At 38.6% G+C, this 21,223-nt stretch overlaps 1 protein-coding gene across 1 annotated transcript in view; it reads right to left on the bottom strand.

Moving 5' to 3' along the window:
- The window catches only part of CRIM1 (cysteine rich transmembrane BMP regulator 1), a 180,875-nt gene that overhangs the window by 145,774 nt on the left and 13,878 nt on the right, over positions 1–21,223 (bottom strand). Inside the window, exon 2 of the mRNA XM_005022232.5 lies at positions 19,175–19,348. Coding sequence (XP_005022289.2) covers positions 19,175–19,348 — 174 coding nt within the window. The remainder of the gene's footprint in view (positions 1–19,174; positions 19,349–21,223) is intronic.

Below are 21,223 nucleotides of genomic sequence, written 5' to 3'. Positions count from 1 at the left end.
GTAAACTTCTTATTCTGTACTTCGACTTGCAATTAGCAAGGAGTAATTCTGGCATAATATTAAAGTAAGAAAAGTTCACATTTTTCAGGGGGAACACAGAACAGGATAAAGATCTTGACTGTCGTGGAGGAAGAATTTTATTATTAAGAATTTTATTATTGAGAACAGTGATCTCCTCCCTAAAATGTTAACCATAAGGGTGAATTAAGTGAAAGGTAAGAAAATAGAGCTTCCTCTACAAGCCGAGAATAGGTCAACACAAATGTTAGTATGTAAAAGAAAGGGACTATTGGCAGAAAATGGTAACAAATGAACAAGAAAACTAAAGGAGATTCCTAGTTTCCATCATGTTTGTTGACTAGCCAAGAGGAATTTTCCAAGTGAAACTACCAACAATAAAACATTGATTATAATAATCCTGTATTTACTACAACAGAAACTTCAGAAATGAAGACCATAGTGCACCATTAGCAAAATTTGCACTGAACAACTGCACCAAGACAAGATTCATCACCGGTCTTCTACACAAAAAAAGACAGAAATATGAAAAGACAAAAATTCAGTATCCTCTGCAAAGATACTTCAAGACTGTGCACACCAGAAACCTCAAATCTCTCATTACAAATGTCTAGAAAGCAAGTTAGTGATAGTTTTCAACACATATCTGCCTTTCCTGATTCTTAAGTTTATCATCCGTCATAATTTTATTAAGGCTTTCCCCTGGTTTTTAACTGTTATTTCCCATTTTATAGATTAGGAATTTAAAAAATTAGTGTCTAAGGTGAGAGTAGGTGAGTGAGCTCATTTAGACACTGGTCATCTTTGCTTCTACTTGTACATGAGGTTTACTGCAGCATAAGAAGAACTGAAGAACTACAAATACCTAAATATCTTCTTAAGCCACAGAAAGTCAAAGTCTTTACCATTTCGTCTGGATTTAAATATTACAAACCACTGTGCATTTCTTTTTGAACTTTTTTAAACATGAATAGTGAGGAAAATGTATGACGCGACTTTAAAGGAGACACTTGAAGTTTTCACAGATAAAACATCTGCACTTTTAGCATTCCTTTCACCAACTCTAAATGGGGCGGGGAAGGCGGCAACCACTTATTACGCATGAACGAAAAGAATTCCACCATCACCCTCAGGGAACGAGGTCAACGGCTCCGTACGCACCAGCACCATTTCTGAAAACTTTATGTATGATTCCCTTTTGCCTCATTTGTTCATGCACATTTCTTTGTATGAGCTGCAGTTCCACTACGGCGGACCTAGAGGAGCAGCTGTAGGCCTATCCCCCTCCAAGGAGAGGAATGGTTGTCGGCAGTTTCTGCAAATGCTTGGGGACGGTTACAGCAGGCTGTTCATCTTCCACCCTGGCAAGACTCAGCAAAGCAGGGCTGCAGGAGGAGGAAGAGCCACAGTGTTGCTCTTCAGTACTTTGAGATCCCCTTAGAGGCCAACCAAAACTTTGCGAGCCTCGAAAAGCCACGCTGAGAAACACTTCATTGCAAGAGTTACGATCACAGCATGAACTCTTAGCATGTGCAGCATAAGTGATGGACCTTTAATAGAAAGTGGATTACAGGCAGCCTTCTCAGGAAGGAAACTCATTCATAAAGGACTGAATACATAACACAAAACTTTCATAGTCACTTCCTCAAAAACTGGCTGAAAGTGATGCTTTTTTTTAATTATTTTTTTTTTATTCCAAAGAAAATTCCCTTATAAGGGACTTACCTTCTCCTGTGCCAACGAATCCACAGGCTCAAGACTGATGGAAGCGAGGAACTGCAGAGCTGATAGACATAATCCACCTGCTAAAAAGGATCGTGCTGGAGCTGGTAAGAACCACTGACTGCACAGTCCAAATCTAATTCACTTAACCCAGCATGAAGTCCCTACAACACTTTATTCTTTAGCTTCTTGACCATGCAGGGTCACAGAACAGATTAGAAACCAACAGCCCAGGGTGGCATCAGTCCCTAAGGGGGACAAAGGGCAAGACCAAAGTATTGCTCCCCAAAGGCACTCTTGTAAACAAGCAGAAAAAGAACATTCCATAAGCTATATCGTGGAATTAAAACAAGTACAGCCCAGCTGGTGATTACATCTACTGTGAACTAGAAGAAGAATTGCAAGGCTGAAACTAAACTACTTCATATGGAAGTTGACTTGAAACTCCAAAGGCTGACAAGACTACAGACGCAATCTAGATATACAAGAGCACAGTATCGGTCTTCTGTCTCCAGTTTCAGAATGACTGAAGGATCATCATCATTTCAGGAATTCAGAAACACCATTTCTAAATAAAGCCCATTGCACTAGTACAGTATCAGTTAGTACAATCCTGTGTGTTTGGACAAAACAGTGTTTTAAAGCAAATGTGTGTCAGTATTTCATAGGCACTATATTACATTTCAGTCTCCAAAACAAGGAGATAGATCTTGATAAAGCCCAATACATTTCCCTTCAGTGTGGATTCCCAACTCCCCTCTCTATACAGCCAAAAACCCATTGGGACCCCACGTAAGCCGTCTGCTGCAAAAGAGGACTTCTCAGCGTTTGCCACTCCCTCATCAACAGAAGAGAAATACACCTCCAACTCTAATGCTTTTTCTCTGAATGTATAATTGACAACAATCTTTTGCATTGTACTTGCATTGGGACGTTATCAGTAGAATTTCCACATCTTTACATGCCCACAACATTTTTTTCCAGTAATTGCCCTTGCCAACACTATATACTGTGGGATTCTGAACTCCTCATCACCTTGGGCCTGGCAAGGCTTGCTGTGCCACCTTAAGTTGTTCTCTCTTTGTATCTCCACTATAGCTTCACATCAGAAGTCACCACCACACTACAGAAGAGTCAACAACATTGAGATGTTACACCCACCCATCACTCTTGCACACAGTTTATTGGCTTCTTACATACTTGCTTTCAACACCAGATCAATATGCCAGGTTGTGTACTGACTGAAACGACCATATGAAAATCACCAGGCATCACATACACCTCACATATCGAAGCTTTTAAAAAAACAAGGTCCACCATCAGCTACTCTCAACGATGGCACCAGGAAGCAGAGTCAACATCTATAAACACATTTCTTTCTGAAACTAAGGATTCTTCTGCACAAAAAGCAGTCTTCAAGAAGTATCAAGTTCTAAGAATCAAAGTTTTGCGATTCAAATAGCTGTCAGTGTAACAACCAACCTCCTCACAAACCTTTAAGAAACATCAACTTAAAAATGTTACATGAAGTAGGAAAGTGATAACTTCAAGTTAGAAACTTGAAGGCATACATTACAGCTATGTAATCTTCAAAAACAAGTCTATATTTTATATATACACACACACACTTACAGTTCTTATACCACAAATAAAACCTGCTGAATGACCTCTTATTAGTTTATATGTAGCCATTATACTGAGTTGGATGACATGAACAGGATAGAAGACTGAAACCATACACAAAATCCTGAACACCCACATACTTCAGGCATTTCTGTCAGCATATGAATATATATTTAAAAATGATATCTTATTAAAAACAGCTGACAAATAAATCCCAAAAGATGACATCTGATGATGATAAGCAAACCTACACCCAAAGTAGGTTCCTGTAAGCAGACCAAACTGTTGGCAGAATTTCTTTCTTCCACAGTACTTCCTTTGACATTCCCTTATACATTTCACAAAGACTCTTCAATCAAACAATGATGACTTTAAAGGAATGGTAGAGATAAACCAGCTTCAGATATCCACCCATAGAGAGCTTTCCAAGGTAGGCCACACTGCCTGCATTTGGAAGCCTCTGATTTCCTTTAAAAAAGAAAAAAACAAAACACACATAAAAAAAGAAATCCACCACACTGTCTAGATTAGAACACAAGTTAATACAAGTTATACCTAACGCTAACTAGAGCAGAATGTCCCAAATATTGAAAACACATCCTGAAAGTGGTACTGCAGAGCTAGATGGTAGCTGCAGTAGCACTTGCATTTACTGATTGGCTGGTCAGAGCAGATCCCGAGGTGATGACGTGAGGAGCAAGGTATGATGAGGTGTGGGCATGCCCAAGATCATCATCAGAAAAGAAGACTGATTTGATGTAAGGGAGCTGGAGAAAAGATAGTTAGGAGTAGGCAGAGCAGATGTGTTTCAGAGGGGAAGCAGTAAGAAGGCTGTGCACAGCTGACTGTAGCACTAGAAGAAAATCTTTTGCATAAAGCAAAACTCTTGCTTGGACTTACTGAGAGATAAGAGACTTGTACAATTCCTCCAAATGCTACACATTCTCATTCATATAATTATTCCAGAACTGCAAAATTAAGTAGTAAACTAACAGTCAGGAACCCATTAAACAGAATAAACTGACATCCCTTCATATTTCTTTATAGATGAACAAAAATATCTATATTAACAAACTGTCCTGTTGTATTGGAGTGTCAACTGCAACAATATTCAGAGTAGATATCACATTCTGGTAAGTAAGTAACCCTTTTGAAAATCTTCATTAAATCACTGAAATTTGACACTTCCATATTAATGAGTATTAATACTTTAAGTTGAAATAACTAAAATATGTCTCTAAATTACAGCCTCTTTAAAAACAAACAAACAAAAAAAAAACCATACTACTCCTTTGGATATATTATTCAGTATTTATCAGATTCATTACTAGGCATCCAACCACTGAGGTCCTTATTAAACAAAAAACAGTAAACTTCTGAAGTAGATCAGAAGGATGTGGCTTTCCCAGTGTATCTCCAAATGCAAGATAAGTACTACACCCCAAGTACTACAACATGAAGACATAGAAGTACATGTATACTTGCGGAATTTATTGTCTCTACACCTAGGACCCAGATGGATCGCTACCAGTAAGTGCAGGCAAGCAATAACCCTGTTCTCAGCTTTCTCCCCAGCTCTTCCATGAGTCAAAAGAACAATAAAAAGAAGTTAAGATAGTCTGACACTGGGTGGATGACAACCACACTGCAACCGCAGACTAGCACTAAGAACCCCAATAAAGATTGTCATAAGAGGAATGAAAACTACTGCTTCGAATTGCATTAGTTTTCAAGATGTAGCTTCATTCAGCTACAAACATCTCACCAATAGGGCTGAATTTCTTCACAGTACTTTAGGATTCCGATATTCAAAGACTGTGCTTTCCACTGTAGGTTAAACCCAGATTCACCATCTTCATAGCCCTGCCACTTCTGCTGGTCCTTAAAACACATTTCTTTTAAACATCGCTTTGTCATTTCTTCATTTCTGATCTATTAACCATATGAAAAAAAAATAGAGCAGGGGAGAAAAAAAAGTCATGTGGACAACTTAAGGCAATTAAATCATAGAATAGAATCATAGAATATCCTGAGTTGGAAGGGACCCTTAAGGATCATCAAGTCCAACTCTTGACACCGCACAGGTCTACCCAAAAGTTCAGACCATGTGACTAAGTGCACAGTCCAATCTCTTCTTAAAAATGCAAGCTACTGCTTTGAGTAACAGGGCATAAAGTTTGAACAACAAAGGAAAGTATGTTGAGAGCATTTCCAGCAACAAGAACCAATCTGAGCCCTATTAAGATAGCATCTAAGCACACCACTGACGTTTGTTTTCATTACACTACAGATGAACAGCATCATTGATAACACTCACACATGGAGAATAAAGACACTGAAAGAGACACAACAGACAACAGAATAGATGCAAGGGTTCTGCCACCTAGTGGCATTTAGAGCCTCAAATTATTGTTTCTATTATTCCTTCATTATTACTGTTTTAATCCAGAAGCATTTAACAGCACAAAACAGAATACAGAGCATTGAAACTGCCAATCCTGAAAGAAAGCCACAAGGATCCAGAATTGGATCGTGTAGCACCTAAGACAATGAGTTTCAACTGAAGCTTTTCTAGCTGTCTGGATATTCACAATGTCTTTTCATCCCACTTGCAGCTCATGTAGATTCTCTGCTGCCTAGTACTAAAGTTGATTTCATTTCTTATGGTCTCTCTCATAGTCAATTGTCAATTTCAATGGCTGCAGAATTATATCATCTTTGAGATCTCTACCAATTGTCATAACCAGTAGAATCTGATAAATCTCAAAAATTATCATGGCCGGGAAAAAGGTAAAGGCAGAGGCTGAGAGCAAAAGCAGAGTCATTAAAGCCTCATTCCCTCATGATACCACCTGAATTATAGTTTGTCAATAAAGAGTTTGTCAGTACTATCAGCGTAAGTAATTCCCCTGCTCAGTTTACAGCATGGACCCATGGACAGTTATGCCAAGGCAGCAGAGGCAGGGCCACTGGAGCACAGAGGCACAAACTCCATAAGGCAACAGGCTAGCAGAAATTCCTCTTTTCATCAGGCCAGGAACTCAAAAGCCCCCTTTCCCCTTTGGGATTCAAAGCCAGAAGCATTTTAATGCCTAAACTAGGTCAGTCTTTGTTTACACAAAACAGATGAGAAAGGAAGGATCACTCATTCAACTTATTCAGGATCAGACCAAAACACCAGACTACAAAGCACAGAGTAGTATACCATACCTTTCTTTGGGTTTGTCTGTCTTAAAACAAACCAAAAATCTTATCAAAGATATTCAGAGAACACGCTTCACACAGACGTAGCCAGGTAGCCAACAACTCCATTCCTTATCAAACAGATACATTTCTTCCGTGGGAGTTTTGAGAGAGTACTTTGAAATGACCTCAATCTTACTAGGCTATATCCCTCAGAGATACTTTAGGTTCCACCCTGACTTTATCAACTTCCTTAATCCTAGTAATCCATTAGCATTTCTGGGCTACATCTGCTACAGATGCATAGTAAATAACACTGAGGTTTGAGCCCCCGGAGAGGACACAAAAACAAAACTAGCAAACAAAAAACGCACACCAAAGCAATATCATTAACACAGCTCAAAGTCTTATCCTTTGACGTTCTTCATTTACCTTCAAAGTTTTTTTTTCCCACAAAGTCCATAAAGATCCCTTCACTCTTCCTATAGTTGCTTAGCTGAGACCTCTATTACAATTATCCCACTTGACAGTAAGGGGAAAAAAAAAATCTGCCACAGGAGGCCACAAGTAAATCAAGACTACAAAACTAGTGGTAACGTACAGATCTGTGATGGACTTTAGTCCAAAAAACTGAAAAGAAAAGGTTTAAGCAAGTTTCACTTCTTGCTCTGTATTCCACAGATTTGAATTCAGCTGTGTAAGGTCTAGCTGTAAAACAAGCATGTAAAAACTACCACAGTGATGAAAAGCAGTGCACGTGTACCATGATGTGAAACCATGTTTGATCACTCAGCGATGAGTTTTGTGGACTGCAGCTGTAAAGACATGCTAGGTTTCTGCTAGAAAGCAAAGCTCGCTCTCCCTTGTCAACAAGCTAGCAGCTTTCACAGCAATATTCCCTAGGATCGAGAAGGAAAACAGAGATTGTTGGAATAAATGTGTTGGCAAAGCAATGCCTCACAAGTGAGTAAAAGCCAGACAAAGATTCTTCTGTCTGCAGCTGCCTAAACCAAACCAATTTCAGCTCAGCACATTTAGGCTTTCTTACAGCGAGTGTTCATGCTGTAGTCTAGGTGCAGAAAGCTACTGACATTATTGAAACATCAGGGTATCATTGAAAAGAAGCTGGGGATAAGGTATAGTGAAGGTACATCTTTGTTGTAGCTTTCACTTAATCTCTTTGCACATGTTAGCACTGAACAGCTCTGACCAAATTCAGCTGTAGTATAAGGAACTTCCAGAGCACAGTAGTAAGGTAAAGTCCCTAATACAAGGACAATCTCATATGGGACTTAATTAGTTGACAATATAATTTCTTCCCATTTCACCACCACCCCCTCCCCAAACACACATGCTCCAGTTTGGCCTTTCTTCGGTTCACTTGATATTTTCAGGTACTGGGGAAGACAGGATAAGTTTTTCTTTACTCAGTTCTTATTCCAGATTTCTAGTGGCTGCAAATACCACATTCAGTGACAGTTGTAGTTCAAAGTGACAGCATTTATCTCCCAGTACCTTTGTAGCTCTGGCAGGTGAGTTCCAGGCTCAAGGTGTTTGTCCATCTACCAAGTGTGCCTACTTTGCAGCACAACAAAGCCCTAGCAGGAGGTAGCCAGTTATTCAGGCTGGAAGCTGAAGGCAACAGCTTACACGCAGAGGGTGGGTAAGGACTGGGCACTCAGAGCAGTGACCCAGACTAAAATATATGCTGTAGTGCTACAGCAGATGCTGGAGCAGAGTTCAAAACTTTTGAAAAGAAGCAGCATTCAGATCATGATTTTATTTTTATGTCAGATGTGATTTTCCTAGGTAAGGTATACCCACATGCTATAATAGCAAAATAATGAAAAAAACTGTTTAACAAGAGTTACTTTATTCTACACTTTGATAAATCATACTAGAACTCTGGATAAGAAACCAGTCACAAGTTTGTTTATTTTTAAAGTGTTTGAAGCAGTTTTCTTCAAAAGCATCCAAATCTGCTTTTCAAAATGCATTATTTTTTATTTAATTTGTAGAATCTTGATTCTCATCTTCTAGCCATGCTTCTAAAAAGCATACAAGGGATTGGGATCTCATGTTCCCAACTCTCATAAAACAATTAATACATATTACAGAAAGGCAAAACAGGTTGCTTTTAGCATTACTTTGTCCCCTATTCCTTTCTGCAATGACAACTGAAGAGGGAAAAAAAAAAACGACTCAGACCTATACACGTAAGTGTGCCAAAGAGCTGGAAGCCCCAGCTCAGATGGCTAGAATGTCAGGCATTTCCTCCACTACAGTATGTGACTGTATCTACTAGCCAAAGGTCAAAAGCACATTTAAGTTTCCAGTATATTTTATTTTTCTATTTATTTATTAAATCAAGGATGTGTTTTCTTTGCCCTCCTAAGATTTCATGCCAGTGCCAAACATGTTTAACATTTAAAATATTAATTCATTCATTTATAGAAACTGAGATTCTGGCATATGTATCTGACAAGTCATTTAAATTCCAGCACCTTAAATTATGTAGATTGGTTTGTCACTATGACAACAATTTTTACATGTCTCTAGAACAAAGTTGATCATACAAAAGTACTATATGTTCTTTTCCTAATAGAAGTTAAAAGTTACTGAAAGCTTTGCTTCATCTGGATAGAAGGGCAGAATTTACTTCTGTTAGCATAAGTTGACATAATATCTATTTCTAGATGAGCCATTTAATGCATGTCATGCACGTTACTTTATGAATGAAGGAGGAAGACTTTGTGGATTTAAATAAGTTTTTTTTTTTTTTAAATAAAAAGAAAAAAAAGAAGAAGAAACAACTCGAGGGAACCTAGAACAAAAGGTAAGAGCATGCACTGGGATTCAGGAGGGGGCAGAGCTATTAATTGTCTGCACTGTGGCTAAGAATGCCTGTTGTTTGTTTTTTTTTTAATTATTTGTTTGTTTTTTGAGGTCACTCAACCTCAAGGTCAGTGCTTCACCCCAACTACTTGGGTAGAATAATCCATCAGAGACCAGGAGTACAGAAGTGCCAAAAATATATTTGGAGTGAATAGACACCCCAGTATTCAGAGTGCAAATATTTTATTTTTAAGTATCCATAGAGGGCACACATGTACCATCTACACTCAGGTTCAGCTTGTAAGGATACCAGCTAGAGTACCATTTCATTGCAATGTCACAGGGGAAAGGTACTGAATCGTAAAGAGCCCATTACAATTAGGTAATTTCCTAAACACACATTTGGACTTAGTTTACATTGGGAGATGTACCCCTGCTAATACTCAAGGGTACAGTGAGAAATTTGTAACAGAAACTTATTAAAAAAGATTGCTTTTTTTTTTTTTTTGGAGGGGGGGGGGAGAGAGAGAGAGAGAGAAGGGCAATCAAGCAGCTCTTGCTTACACTTTTTTTTAATGGGATTTCAGATAGACAGAGACAGATTGAGGCAGTCATAGCTACAAAAAAAAAAAAAAAGTTATTTTGCACCCCCCACCACCCCTTTATGAAAGGAGAGGACATAGCATCGAGTAACAAACCAGAGAAGAAAGGTTAGCAGTGGGAAAAAAAAAACGAAAAAACAAAACATCATTCCACCCATCCCAATGGGCAGATGAGAGAAGTAGCTAGCCACACATCCGTAGGGATTCTGACGTGAATTTTAATTATTATAATAGCAGAGCCCTTCTCTGAGGGTATACCTCTATCAGAGAAATTATTACACCCAGGAACATAACGACAGGACAGTTTCCTGGAAATGTGCTCACAGACAGACCTGATGCGCTATTCAGTTGACATAGAAAGAAATGTAGCCTTTTCAGCAGGATGAAGGAAGAGGAAAAGAAGAAGTCCAAGTCTCCAGTTTGAAATGAGTCACAATGTATAACCAAAATTGACTAACCAACTGAGCAAGTGGTACAAGAACGAAGCACGTTCCCAACACTTCCACTGAATCTTGAAACAAGCTAAAGCTTCTTCCCCTGCAGATCAGCACTGCTGCTGATAGCAGTGCTGAGAGGAACCTTAGCTTGAAGATTGCTAAGGAGGCAGCCAGCTAGATCCCAAAAGCATGATCAGCAATAAAAATTTTGGTAAATTGCATTTACCAACACAAAAATAACAGTGAGGAAAGCAAACCAAGTCCCATGTTAAATAAGTTAATGCACAGAACACTTTAAATATTATTACAACTTTTGGAAAAACAACATTTTGAGTAGGGAAATAGTTTTGTTTTTCTTACTAGACTAATATTAGTTCTATTGCAAATATTAATCATTTGCTTCCTTTCAGAGCAAGATGTTCACATTTGCAAGTTACTTGGTAGAGACATCTATTACTGCATTAATTAGCAAATGCTTTTGTATGGAGGAGGGGGAAGAAGTGCTTCATCTTTGAGCAGTGAATACAGATTAAAAACAAACTCACATTTTTGGAATGTTTAAGTTGAAAAGCATTCACTGAGTTAAACTCTCAAGCATCTTGAAAAGTGCAGCTGGGACAGCTACATGAGTATCCTTGCTCTGCTTAACATCTGCTGGGGCAAAAAGCAAGCTTACTAAGCATCCTATCTGCAGGATGTTCTGATGTAGAGCCAATGGCAGTTTTCTGGAAACACTGCTCTTACTTGTCTCCTTTCCTCTCCTACTGTCCATCCTCTACAAAGGATCATTCACCTTTCCTAAAGCTTTTTCCAGAAATGAACAGGTTCTTAGGACCTTGCTTAAACTCTTGTTTGTATCCCTACATCTTGTCACAGACAAACAGTTTTGCAGGTAACTTTAATCTATTGCACATAGTTTGTTTCACACTGTCAAAACTGCACAGTGTGCGTGTGGGGGAAGAGGTTGTGCTGTCATCCCCGTCCCCCCTTCTTCTTTAAAAAGAATAACCTTCACAAAATAACTCAAGGCTTAAGATTGGAAATTTGGAACTGAAATGGCTTGTCACCTTGATATGCAGCTATTCAGAACTTACAAGGATTCTGAGACAGATCTTTAAGAAAGAAAGAAAAAAAATGAAAGGGACAACTATGAAGTCTACTGAAGTGATCAAACAAAAAAGCTGTTATTTCCCTCCAAAGTGTTTCCTTCTATTTATAGTGACATAACTATTGTATTAAAATTGTCTTAATGACCAGTCACTGATAGCGCAATCACTGGCTATGTTCATCTAACACTCACTCATCTCTACTGGCATCAACACCACACATAAGCAAACAAGTCTTGCCCTGTCAGAACAAGACCTGTGACCCAGCACAAGCACCACAGGAATATAGCTTCCTGATGGCATGCAATGTTAGCCTAATGTTTATACACCATTGAATTCCAGATCTTTGCTCAGGTCTCTTCTGTCACGTGTAGATAACTTCTGATCATTAGAATCAACACTGTACCTGGAAGTTTGTGTTTCTGTACTCAAACAGTCACTGTACCTGTTTGTGCTAAGAGTCACCTGCTCCATTTGCACCCTTCCCCAACTTAAACAGGAGTTAAGGTTTCATTAAAATCTGTAACTTGCCACTGCAGTAAAGATGTATGTCGTTCAGAACAGCCTACATGCCAACAGGGGAAAGAACATTTGGAAGGCACTGAAAGCAAGATCCTACCAGCTATAAGACACTTGTCCTGTTCTTTTTCTTAGAGAGGGTCCAGGTACAATCTATTACTTTGTATTCAGTTTCAGATGAAAGCAGGTAAGCATCTGAAGCAGAAAAAGGTAAGACAAAGAAGTATTTGTCTCCAGGAACAGTGCTTTGACCATCAACATCTGATTGCTAGCTTTGTAGGATGCTGTTATCACACAGACCTAACTCAGGGCCTACAGTTAATGTTACACTTTGTTCACAGTAATCATGGAAGCTGCAAGTCTGAAGGAAACTTAAGTGTTAGAAAATGATGATCCAGTATCTTTTCCGTAAATGTTATATACTCAAGGGATTTGGATGTGCAAGAAGGAAAGGCAAGAGTGGCATCTGCACAATAACCCAGACAAACGAGTGTAGCACAAGGAAAATAAGTTCAGTTCCTACACAGCAGAAACACTTACAAAAAGTGGAAAAGAAAAAAAAAAATTTAAAGTTACAGCATACTTTAAGACATATCCACAGTGATAGCACTCCTCTTTTTTCTTCCTTTTTTTTTTTTTTTATATAAACCAGCCGCCTTCTTTTTTTTTTTTATTCAATCTTCTCTCCTAACAGTCTCTGCAATACACTGTTTCCCCATTAATATGAACAGCATTATTTAAAATTAGGCTTAGTTAGAATATAAGTATCCAGACATCAATGCAGAAATATGAAAGCCAGTTTCTGCTTTTGGTATGTTTCTCAATCTTCTGTAAAGTTTTCTTAATGTTAGCTTGAAATTTTGTGGAACAGATGTTGTGTGACAACTCATTAAAAATAGGCCAAGATTAAAAAGAATTCAATATATTAGGAAAAGATTATAATTCCTTGATCAGGGAGCAGTTATGAGGAGTTAGAGTCGAGAAAAGTGAGAAGTCCTGCAAATTTAAACTGTTCAGTTATGCTGTTAAGTCAGCTGCACTGCCAGATGTCCCGCTTTCACGAGACCCCTCATGAGTTCATTTAGTTCTCCCCCCCGTTTGTTCTTTTTTGTGTGGAGAGGGAGGGTTTTTTTGTTTGTTTTTTAAATATATTCACTTTTTTAATCAGCATTCCCAATCTGTATCATTTCCACATCAAATGATTTTTTCCTCCTGTATCTGTGCATTCAGAAAGAAATGTATGGTGCTATTTTCCTCCATATTTTATGAGAAATTTTGCCTTCAGATGCATTTACTTGGCTCTCAAGCACATTCAAGGGTAAAATCTGGACCTCTGCCACAATCACATTCCTTATTGCAAATACATGCCAATCTTCAAAGTTCAGTTATTTGAGCAAAAACATACGTTAATTGTTATGTGAGGGGAGTGGAAAGTGCATCAGATTAAACACATTTGAAAGTATTTTGCTCCCCTCCTTGCCTGATAATTCAGCATAAAGCTGGATTTACTGTTCTAGTTTTTCAACGCAGCATCAGACATTAAGACCACACAAGTGAAGTTTAACACAAAATCAGATTTAACAAGCAAACAAGCATTTAGAATGAAATTACCTTCTCATATTTGGTATTCCAAGACTGGTCTGACAGGTACTGCAACATTTGCCAGTATAAAGTTATTCAGTTACATGTAAAAAAATAATGGAATGCAAGGAGTATGTTGCAATAAAACAGCTTAAAAGACACCAGCAACTTTAAAGCCTTTTCCTTTCACCTATGAAGGACAGCAGTGAATGGCTTGGGAAGGTGCAAGCCAAGTAACTAAGAAGCAACTGTTTTAAAGTAAGAGTTTCAATGCCAATATCAGCAGATTTTACATGCAGAGATGCAAATGGTGTTCTTTTACTGAAAGTGTTAACCACATCTTCCATCAAAAAACTGCACAAATTTTTATTCTCTACATATTCTGAGAAAAGACTGGGTTTAACTCTTCATGTAAAATAAGTAAGTGCTAGAGTACAAAATGATAAAGAAAGTCAATTTGTCTCCCCTCTTTGAGGGGAACTTTACATTAATGTAACTTAAAAAAACACCTTTCCTATCACAGGTGGCTGTTATGCTCTCTGTAGTACTCAACAACACCTCTGACTTTGGCTAATATCAGGTAGTGATGTGACACAAACACATACTGCCATCAAACAGTTTTGAAGAAAAAGGCTAATACCAGGAAATTTCTCCTCTTTGAAGCAATGGGCAGTCTGACATTTTCAGTCAATCCAGTTGAAGAGATCCAAACCTAAAGCACCATCAAGACTAGATGCCTTTGACCTGTGACTTCCCCACACACACACTTCTCAGAGGAAGAGAAAGCCGCTGCTTCAGTAGTGAACATTCTTTAGAGAGCAAATTATCACTCCCAAAGAATTGCCACTTCCTGAGTGGGAAAAAGGGCAAGGCACGTTCCCTTTCCATGGGCAGTACACGGGAACACAGATTCTGAACTGCTCTGGCAGAAGAAAAGGAACAGGTTCAAGAACATCCTCAAGTTCCTGGACTATCTAAACTTCTGCCATAGCCTGGCAGAGAGGGAGAAAAAGATCCCATACAGTCTTTGAAACTGCTGAGACTAAATCACTTCAGATTGACTTCCTAGTGGCTCTTTGTATGTTCTATGCAAGATTTCAAGACAACTGGTCTGACACTGCACAGCAAGCTTCCAATGCTACAATACCTACCAATGCCCTACAAAAGTATACTGAATAAAATTACCTCTCTCTCCCCATCCCTTCTCCTGATCTCACAGAAAAACCCAAAAGAACTGCCTCTTCTACACTGCCTACAGTTAACTCTTAGCAGACTCTTAACCACTCTTGGGGCTGCACGAGCCAGTCGATGCAGCTTATTGGACTTCTGCCTGTGCCTCAGCAGACAGATGGCATTCTCTGTACTTTTTGTCTGCTGGTCATATTTTCCACAATCCACTCCAGTGGTCTAAGCTCAACTAAGCTGCCGTCATCATCAGTCCCTTGAATAAAAACAAGCTTTCTAAGTTCAAGAACACAGGATTTCCTTAACTATATCAGAGCAGGCACTCATCAAGACAATAACCAACCACAAAAGCATTTTAAACCAGCCACAACAAACAACATGAATCTATTATTTAATTACGTGATAGCTTTTCCAGAAGTTTCTTTCTAACACAAAGCGTGTGCATTTCCTCATAATAGGATAATTCATGACCTCTATCAAACCTTTCATACAAAAAGTCCATGCAGAGAAGGCAACCTGGTAATGGGGTTGGGAGACATCTATGGCATAAATGGGCTTTCTGCTATATGATACTCTATTCTAGTAGAAAGCCTTTGAACAGTTGCAGTATATCTACACTAAGGGATCAGTTGTCAGTAACTAAGTTCAATAACAAAACCAGTTATTTCACATGTATTCAATCCTACCTTTCTTAGGAAAACAAGGGCATGGAGTGGGTATAAAAACTTTCTTCAGTACCTGCATTATTGAGAACCTATATTATCCTCTCAGGACTTCCTTGCAAATGACTATCAGGACCCTTAGAGAAGTTACATGCATACATTAGAGATCAAAAAGACTCTCCCTATTTATAGGTTCCTCCAGCTCAGAACAGAGCAAATCTTTGGGAGACAGAACAAAGATCATGGTTTTCTGGTCTTGTCAGTGACATTTAAGAAACATGAGGTTAGAGCCCATACAGTCTAATTTGGGGAAGGAAGGACAGATGCACAAACCACACCAGGCACGTGAGACAACTTCAAGTGAGTTGAAGGTGCAGAGTACGAAATAGGTAGGCAAAGAGAGCAAGAAAAGAAGGCAGGGCGAGATGAATAGAGAAAGTAATACGAGGAGCCCAGGAAGGCAGGCAAACACGAGTTGATAGGGAAAAAAATATTCTACGTAAAGCAAATGGGAAAACTTTGTGTTAGCTGAGTAAGCAAGCTACAACTGACAGCAAGCCCAGAAGGGAAGACCACACACAGGCTGAAAAGCTTAAGTAAGAGACAAACTAGATTAAAAGAAAAAGACAACTAGAGGAGGCATTTGAAAAGGAGAGTGCAAGTACAGAAGATAGAAGAAACCAAAGTACATGAAGGAGAACCGACTCTTTAGCACATACCCTTTCATATCTGGAAATAGAACTCCTGATTTTGGCTCACTGCTTGTTAGTTGCCAGAAAGTATTTATGGTCAGATTCCACATATGCAGGCAAAGTTAGCTTTCATTAGCTGGACGGGTTGATAGAACTGGCAACTGCACGTGAGCCCCTGCGTCTCCTATGCATGAACCTGCACACGTTTAGTGCCACTGAAACAGCTTAACTACAACCTTTTTTTCTTCAAAAAAAAAAAAAAAAAAAAAAGAAAGAAAAAAAAGAAAGCCTCCCTCCCTTCCATTCCCTCTCCACCCCCTCCCCCCCCCCCAAAAAAAAAAAGAAAGCCACAGAACTAAACTTTAGTTAGAACAAACAAGTCACATTAACTGAGCACTGGCCTCTATGATGCCATTACGTCAACTGCGTAGAAAGATGAAAAAAAGGGTCCTCCATTAAATGAATTCATACAGCCCAAGATTAAAGTTGCACAACTATGAGAGAGTTAATGAAGTTACTTGACGCAGAATTTATCTATATGTCATTATATACTTCTTATTTCCTTGGTTCCAACTTGCTGAATATTCAGTAAAATTCTAGATGCTTTTCAGCTCTTTTGAAGAGCAGTACTACCAATAAAATAAGTTCACTTGATAGGACCTTCTTCCTTTCTTGCCCACCCTGATCATCTTCAGAATTGGAAAAATTACTATACCAATTCTCTGCTCAGCAGGAAGGGGTTAAGAATCTACCCTTGCTTCAACAGTGTTATGGATGCTTATCAACATTTGTTATAAGCTTGGGTAGAATATTAAAAACCTTGCAGAATGACATACGTCACTGAACAGCACAAACCATTCTTAGCTGCTTAGTAAGTATCCAGAATCCACATGGAAGTAGCTGCTTAGCTGGTACTTTTCTTCTGTGAGATCTTTTTCAGAAACTGTATGGTGTATCCATCATTCAGGTCCTCAACTTTTATCTTCTTAATCACAACATATCTTTAATTATCCAAACAAAGTGTGGCGAAGAGAGGGAAGTTACACTTCAAATACTTAGTCTCAGTTTGTGGCAGCAGACTATTAATTATGGTATTTCAACACTTAAGTGACCGGTTTCATATCCTCCTGCTGTTATCTTTAGCAGAGAAGCCAGAGGAGTGAAGTATACATCAGAATATTGGATTCCAAGAAAGTCTTAGACATACTTCGGCAATTTTATGAATCCCTTTTTGCATGGCCCTACAGTTTAAAGCTCGGTTTACCTTGAAGGAACTTAGATAAGATTGCTCCATTTTCAAATGCTCAGAGTGCTCTCTGGTTTGTACACTACCTAAGCCGTGTTTCAAGTTGACTTTCCCAATAGCCAAATTCAACTTCTAGACTATGAACTTGAAAAGCCTGAAAGCTTGAAGCACTCAAACAGCAGATACCACCTCAAGTATTCTGCTTACCAAAAATACTTGAGGCACATACAAGGGGAAAAAAAAATTTATTCCTCCTTTCCATTAGCTTAGGTGTAGGACAAAGCATATATTTTAAACACCAAGACAAGAAGATACACCAGAAGAAACACACTCCATAAGCAGCTAGCATTCATTTCCTAATCCTAGCATAAGAACCATGCTCTCATGTTCCCCAGTTAGTATCTTTGTGTGCATATTTGCAGAAAAAAGGATAAAGCATTTACACACAGTAGGCAAGAAAGAAACAAGAGGTTCCTGAGGGCAAGCCCCTCAAGAAATCAACCTGCTCTATTTATGCCATTCCACAAACTAAATCAATTTCTTCAGTATCTGAAAAAAAAAAAAAAAAAAAAAAAAAAAAGACCAGAGACACCTGCAGCAGACTCTATTGGCAAGTTAAACACTCAATGAATTGTCACAACAATAAATATTCAGCTGAACTGCTACAGAATTAATCACACACTCACAAGTAAGAAGGGAACTGGTTAGTAGGGTTACTTAAGAACCCATATATGCTGCTGCCCTCTACTTCAGCAACAACAGAAGGCCAACATTATTTGTGCCTCTCTTGTTCCTTTTCAAACACAAGTCACACCGAACAAAAACAACACAAAAAGCATTTGGACCCCTTTAGGGATCAACATCATGAATTATGATAAATGACTATACTTCTGCCAGCTACATTTTCTTACAAGTGCTCCTTATCAAAAAAAGGAACCTTGATAAATGACATCAGATCACACTCCCTTAACTCAGAGAAGATAGCAACTTTAAATATGGCTAGTATCCTTAGAAATATGTTACTTTTGCATGTGACTTTCAACGTTGATTTAGAGTAGACTAATTAAGTGGGTTCAAACTACTAATCAGCTTTTGCATGTTTCCAGACACGTTGGGAAATAAGCAGTAATTACAGTATCACAAAAAGGACGTGAGATCAGACCTTTGACAGCTGCTCAAAATCCTAAAAGTACACCACGTGAATTTCATTACAACTGGATATGTTTGAGCCACTTCATTTTCAGTTCAGCCATAAGCAACAATCAGACATGTACATGTGCAGAAGCATAGATATACGTGACCTAATACAAATCAAAGGAACAAGGAAACTGAGAAGTACTAGCAATAAATACTATACTAGGTAAACCTAAATAAAATAGCAATTCATGCCTTCATGTAAGAAAAGATATAAGTATAATGAACAACAACTTCTACTCCTCTTTTTACTTCTTTGCTATTAAAACTTCGCACTTTTCCACGCTTCAATTAGTTGCATCAATAAATCCAAAGAGAGTTCTCCCACACTAACTTACAGCTCAAGATCCAAAGATAGCTACCACAAACTGTACACTGAAGTACAGAACGGCTTCAGACTTAAAACTGAAGTTCTCTCTTTCTTTAAAACATATAATTGCTTTCTGAAATGTAGAAGGCCACAGATACCTGAAACTAACCGAGTCATTCTAAAAAATATTAACTTGATTCTAACTTCTATTAAAAGGCACAGAAAAATTAACTTGGAATTACTGAAGACAAGTGCTTACCTTCAATCCTTTTTAAGGCTGACAGGCAAGTATCCCGGCTTGGAAATTCAAATGGATTATTACAGGTCCGAATGGTGTCACATTCACATTTCCCATTGATTATGTTACAACCTGTTACAAGGTTTTCGTTGCATGGTTCAAATCCAAGGAGCTGATCATCATCCCAGTTTTCATCTAAAATAAACAAGCAAATAAATTCAGTATTGATTTCAGTTACAGCATAAAAATTCAGCTGCTTTCGGGTTGCGTGCAATTTACTTCAAATTCAACATTGAGCTAAACAAGATAGGTTCAAAAATAAGAGATTAATCTAAACTATGGGAATTGCCAAATATCTTGCTTTGCAGCTGTTCTATTGCCCATTTTGCTATAGTTACTGGCATTGTTTACTTCCATCTGTATGAAAAACTATCTTGTCTTGGGGAAAAGCATAGCTATAGTACAAATGAGTGCTATTCTAACCAAAATAACTTCTGCAGATACTCGAAGTTATATTTATCATGGAAGTGAGAACACTGGAGAGAACCTGCAGCTGTTACACAAGTCAAAACTGAGTCAGAAAGAGGGCATAATTAAACACAGTTTAAAAATGCATCACAGAATTCACTCCAGAGAAAACTTTTTACTACACAAGTGCTGCAAGATGCCAGGCCTTTGATACTGTAATATGACCAAAAGTGAGTTTCCCAGCACTCCTGGAAGAGTATCATCACTCTAGGAGATCTGCTCAAACACATCATGCTCCTTGCTGTCAAGTTGCAGGGGGGTAGCTAGGCTAGAATGAGTGTGTTCAAACAATTCTGCTACTTTTGATTCAGTCCAGTAAACATGTGCAATTCCCATGTTCCCACCGTGCAATGTTCTCTGGTTAGAGGGATACATGCAATGAGATTTTTTCCCCCTTTCCAGAAGGGAGAAGTCTCTCTTCTGAGAAAGAGAGAACCCTATCTAGGGTTCCACCACAAGTGCAAGTTCCACAAAGTCTCAGTTTCCTTAGATCAATTGCACAGACAGCAACATCCCACAGACTCCAACATTTAAGCAAGATACACGCTTTTATGCAGGATTGAATAAAATAAACCAGACATTACGTATTTTTTGCTATGGAGTGCCAGATCATTTTCCAACCTGGCCAGTCCACCAAATCAAATGCTACAAAACAGAGATGCTCTGCAACTTTTACTAATGACAAAAGGAACAAAACTACTTTCCATCTTTACATTAATCTATATTCCCCTGCAGTTTTCATCTCGTGAAAACATCTAGTAGTTCACCACAGTTTTATATATCCTCAACATACAAGATTTCAATATGCATTCTGCTAAAAACAAATAAACAAAAAGACTTTAAAAAAGTTAAAACATCTTCCAGCTACAAAGTTTTGTTGCTGTTGCTCAGGTTTAAAAAAAAAAAAAAAAAGAAAAAAAAAGATAGCGACTGAAGCAGACAGTCTACAAACATTCCCTGCTCATAAGATGCAGGGTTTCTAATGCTGAAATGTAGTTTGGAGAAGTAAATGAGGGAACAAAACCCTACAAGCACTGATAAGACAACCCTTATAGAGACCCCCTCCATTTTAGGAGAGGAGGGGCAAACACCCCAAGCATTGCCTAAGTGAATGAGCTGCATTGTACCAAGTGCACTCACAGACAGATGGGCTGCCACGTTTCCATGCAGAACACAACAGATCTCAACCACTGGTGTGCACGGAAAGCAGATACCCAAATGTACTCGAGTCACCCCACCCACAGGCACACTGACCAGGCTGGCCATTTGATTGACCCCAGGGCACAGCAGCTACCTCTGGACCAGGTGCTGAATGAACCCCAGGCACACAATCAGCCACACAATACTGACCCTGCCAGCAATAACAGGGAAGGAGACATTAATTCTTGTCATATATGCATTTAGGTATTGTTCAAAAGGAACACAGATCCTTGGTTGACTCATGTCCCCTCCCCAGTCAGTCCTACTGACGGGAAGAAAAAAAAAGAAAGAAGAGTTATGATGTTAACAGATCATGAAGCAGCCCTTAGTCTGAGATATTCA

Source organism: Anas platyrhynchos, chromosome 3 (assembly GCF_047663525.1).
Source record: "Anas platyrhynchos isolate ZD024472 breed Pekin duck chromosome 3, IASCAAS_PekinDuck_T2T, whole genome shotgun sequence".
Taxonomy (NCBI): Eukaryota; Metazoa; Chordata; class Aves; order Anseriformes; family Anatidae; genus Anas; species Anas platyrhynchos.
Note: the sequence above shows the minus strand (reverse complement) of the source record. Positions and strands in the feature narration are given on the sequence as shown.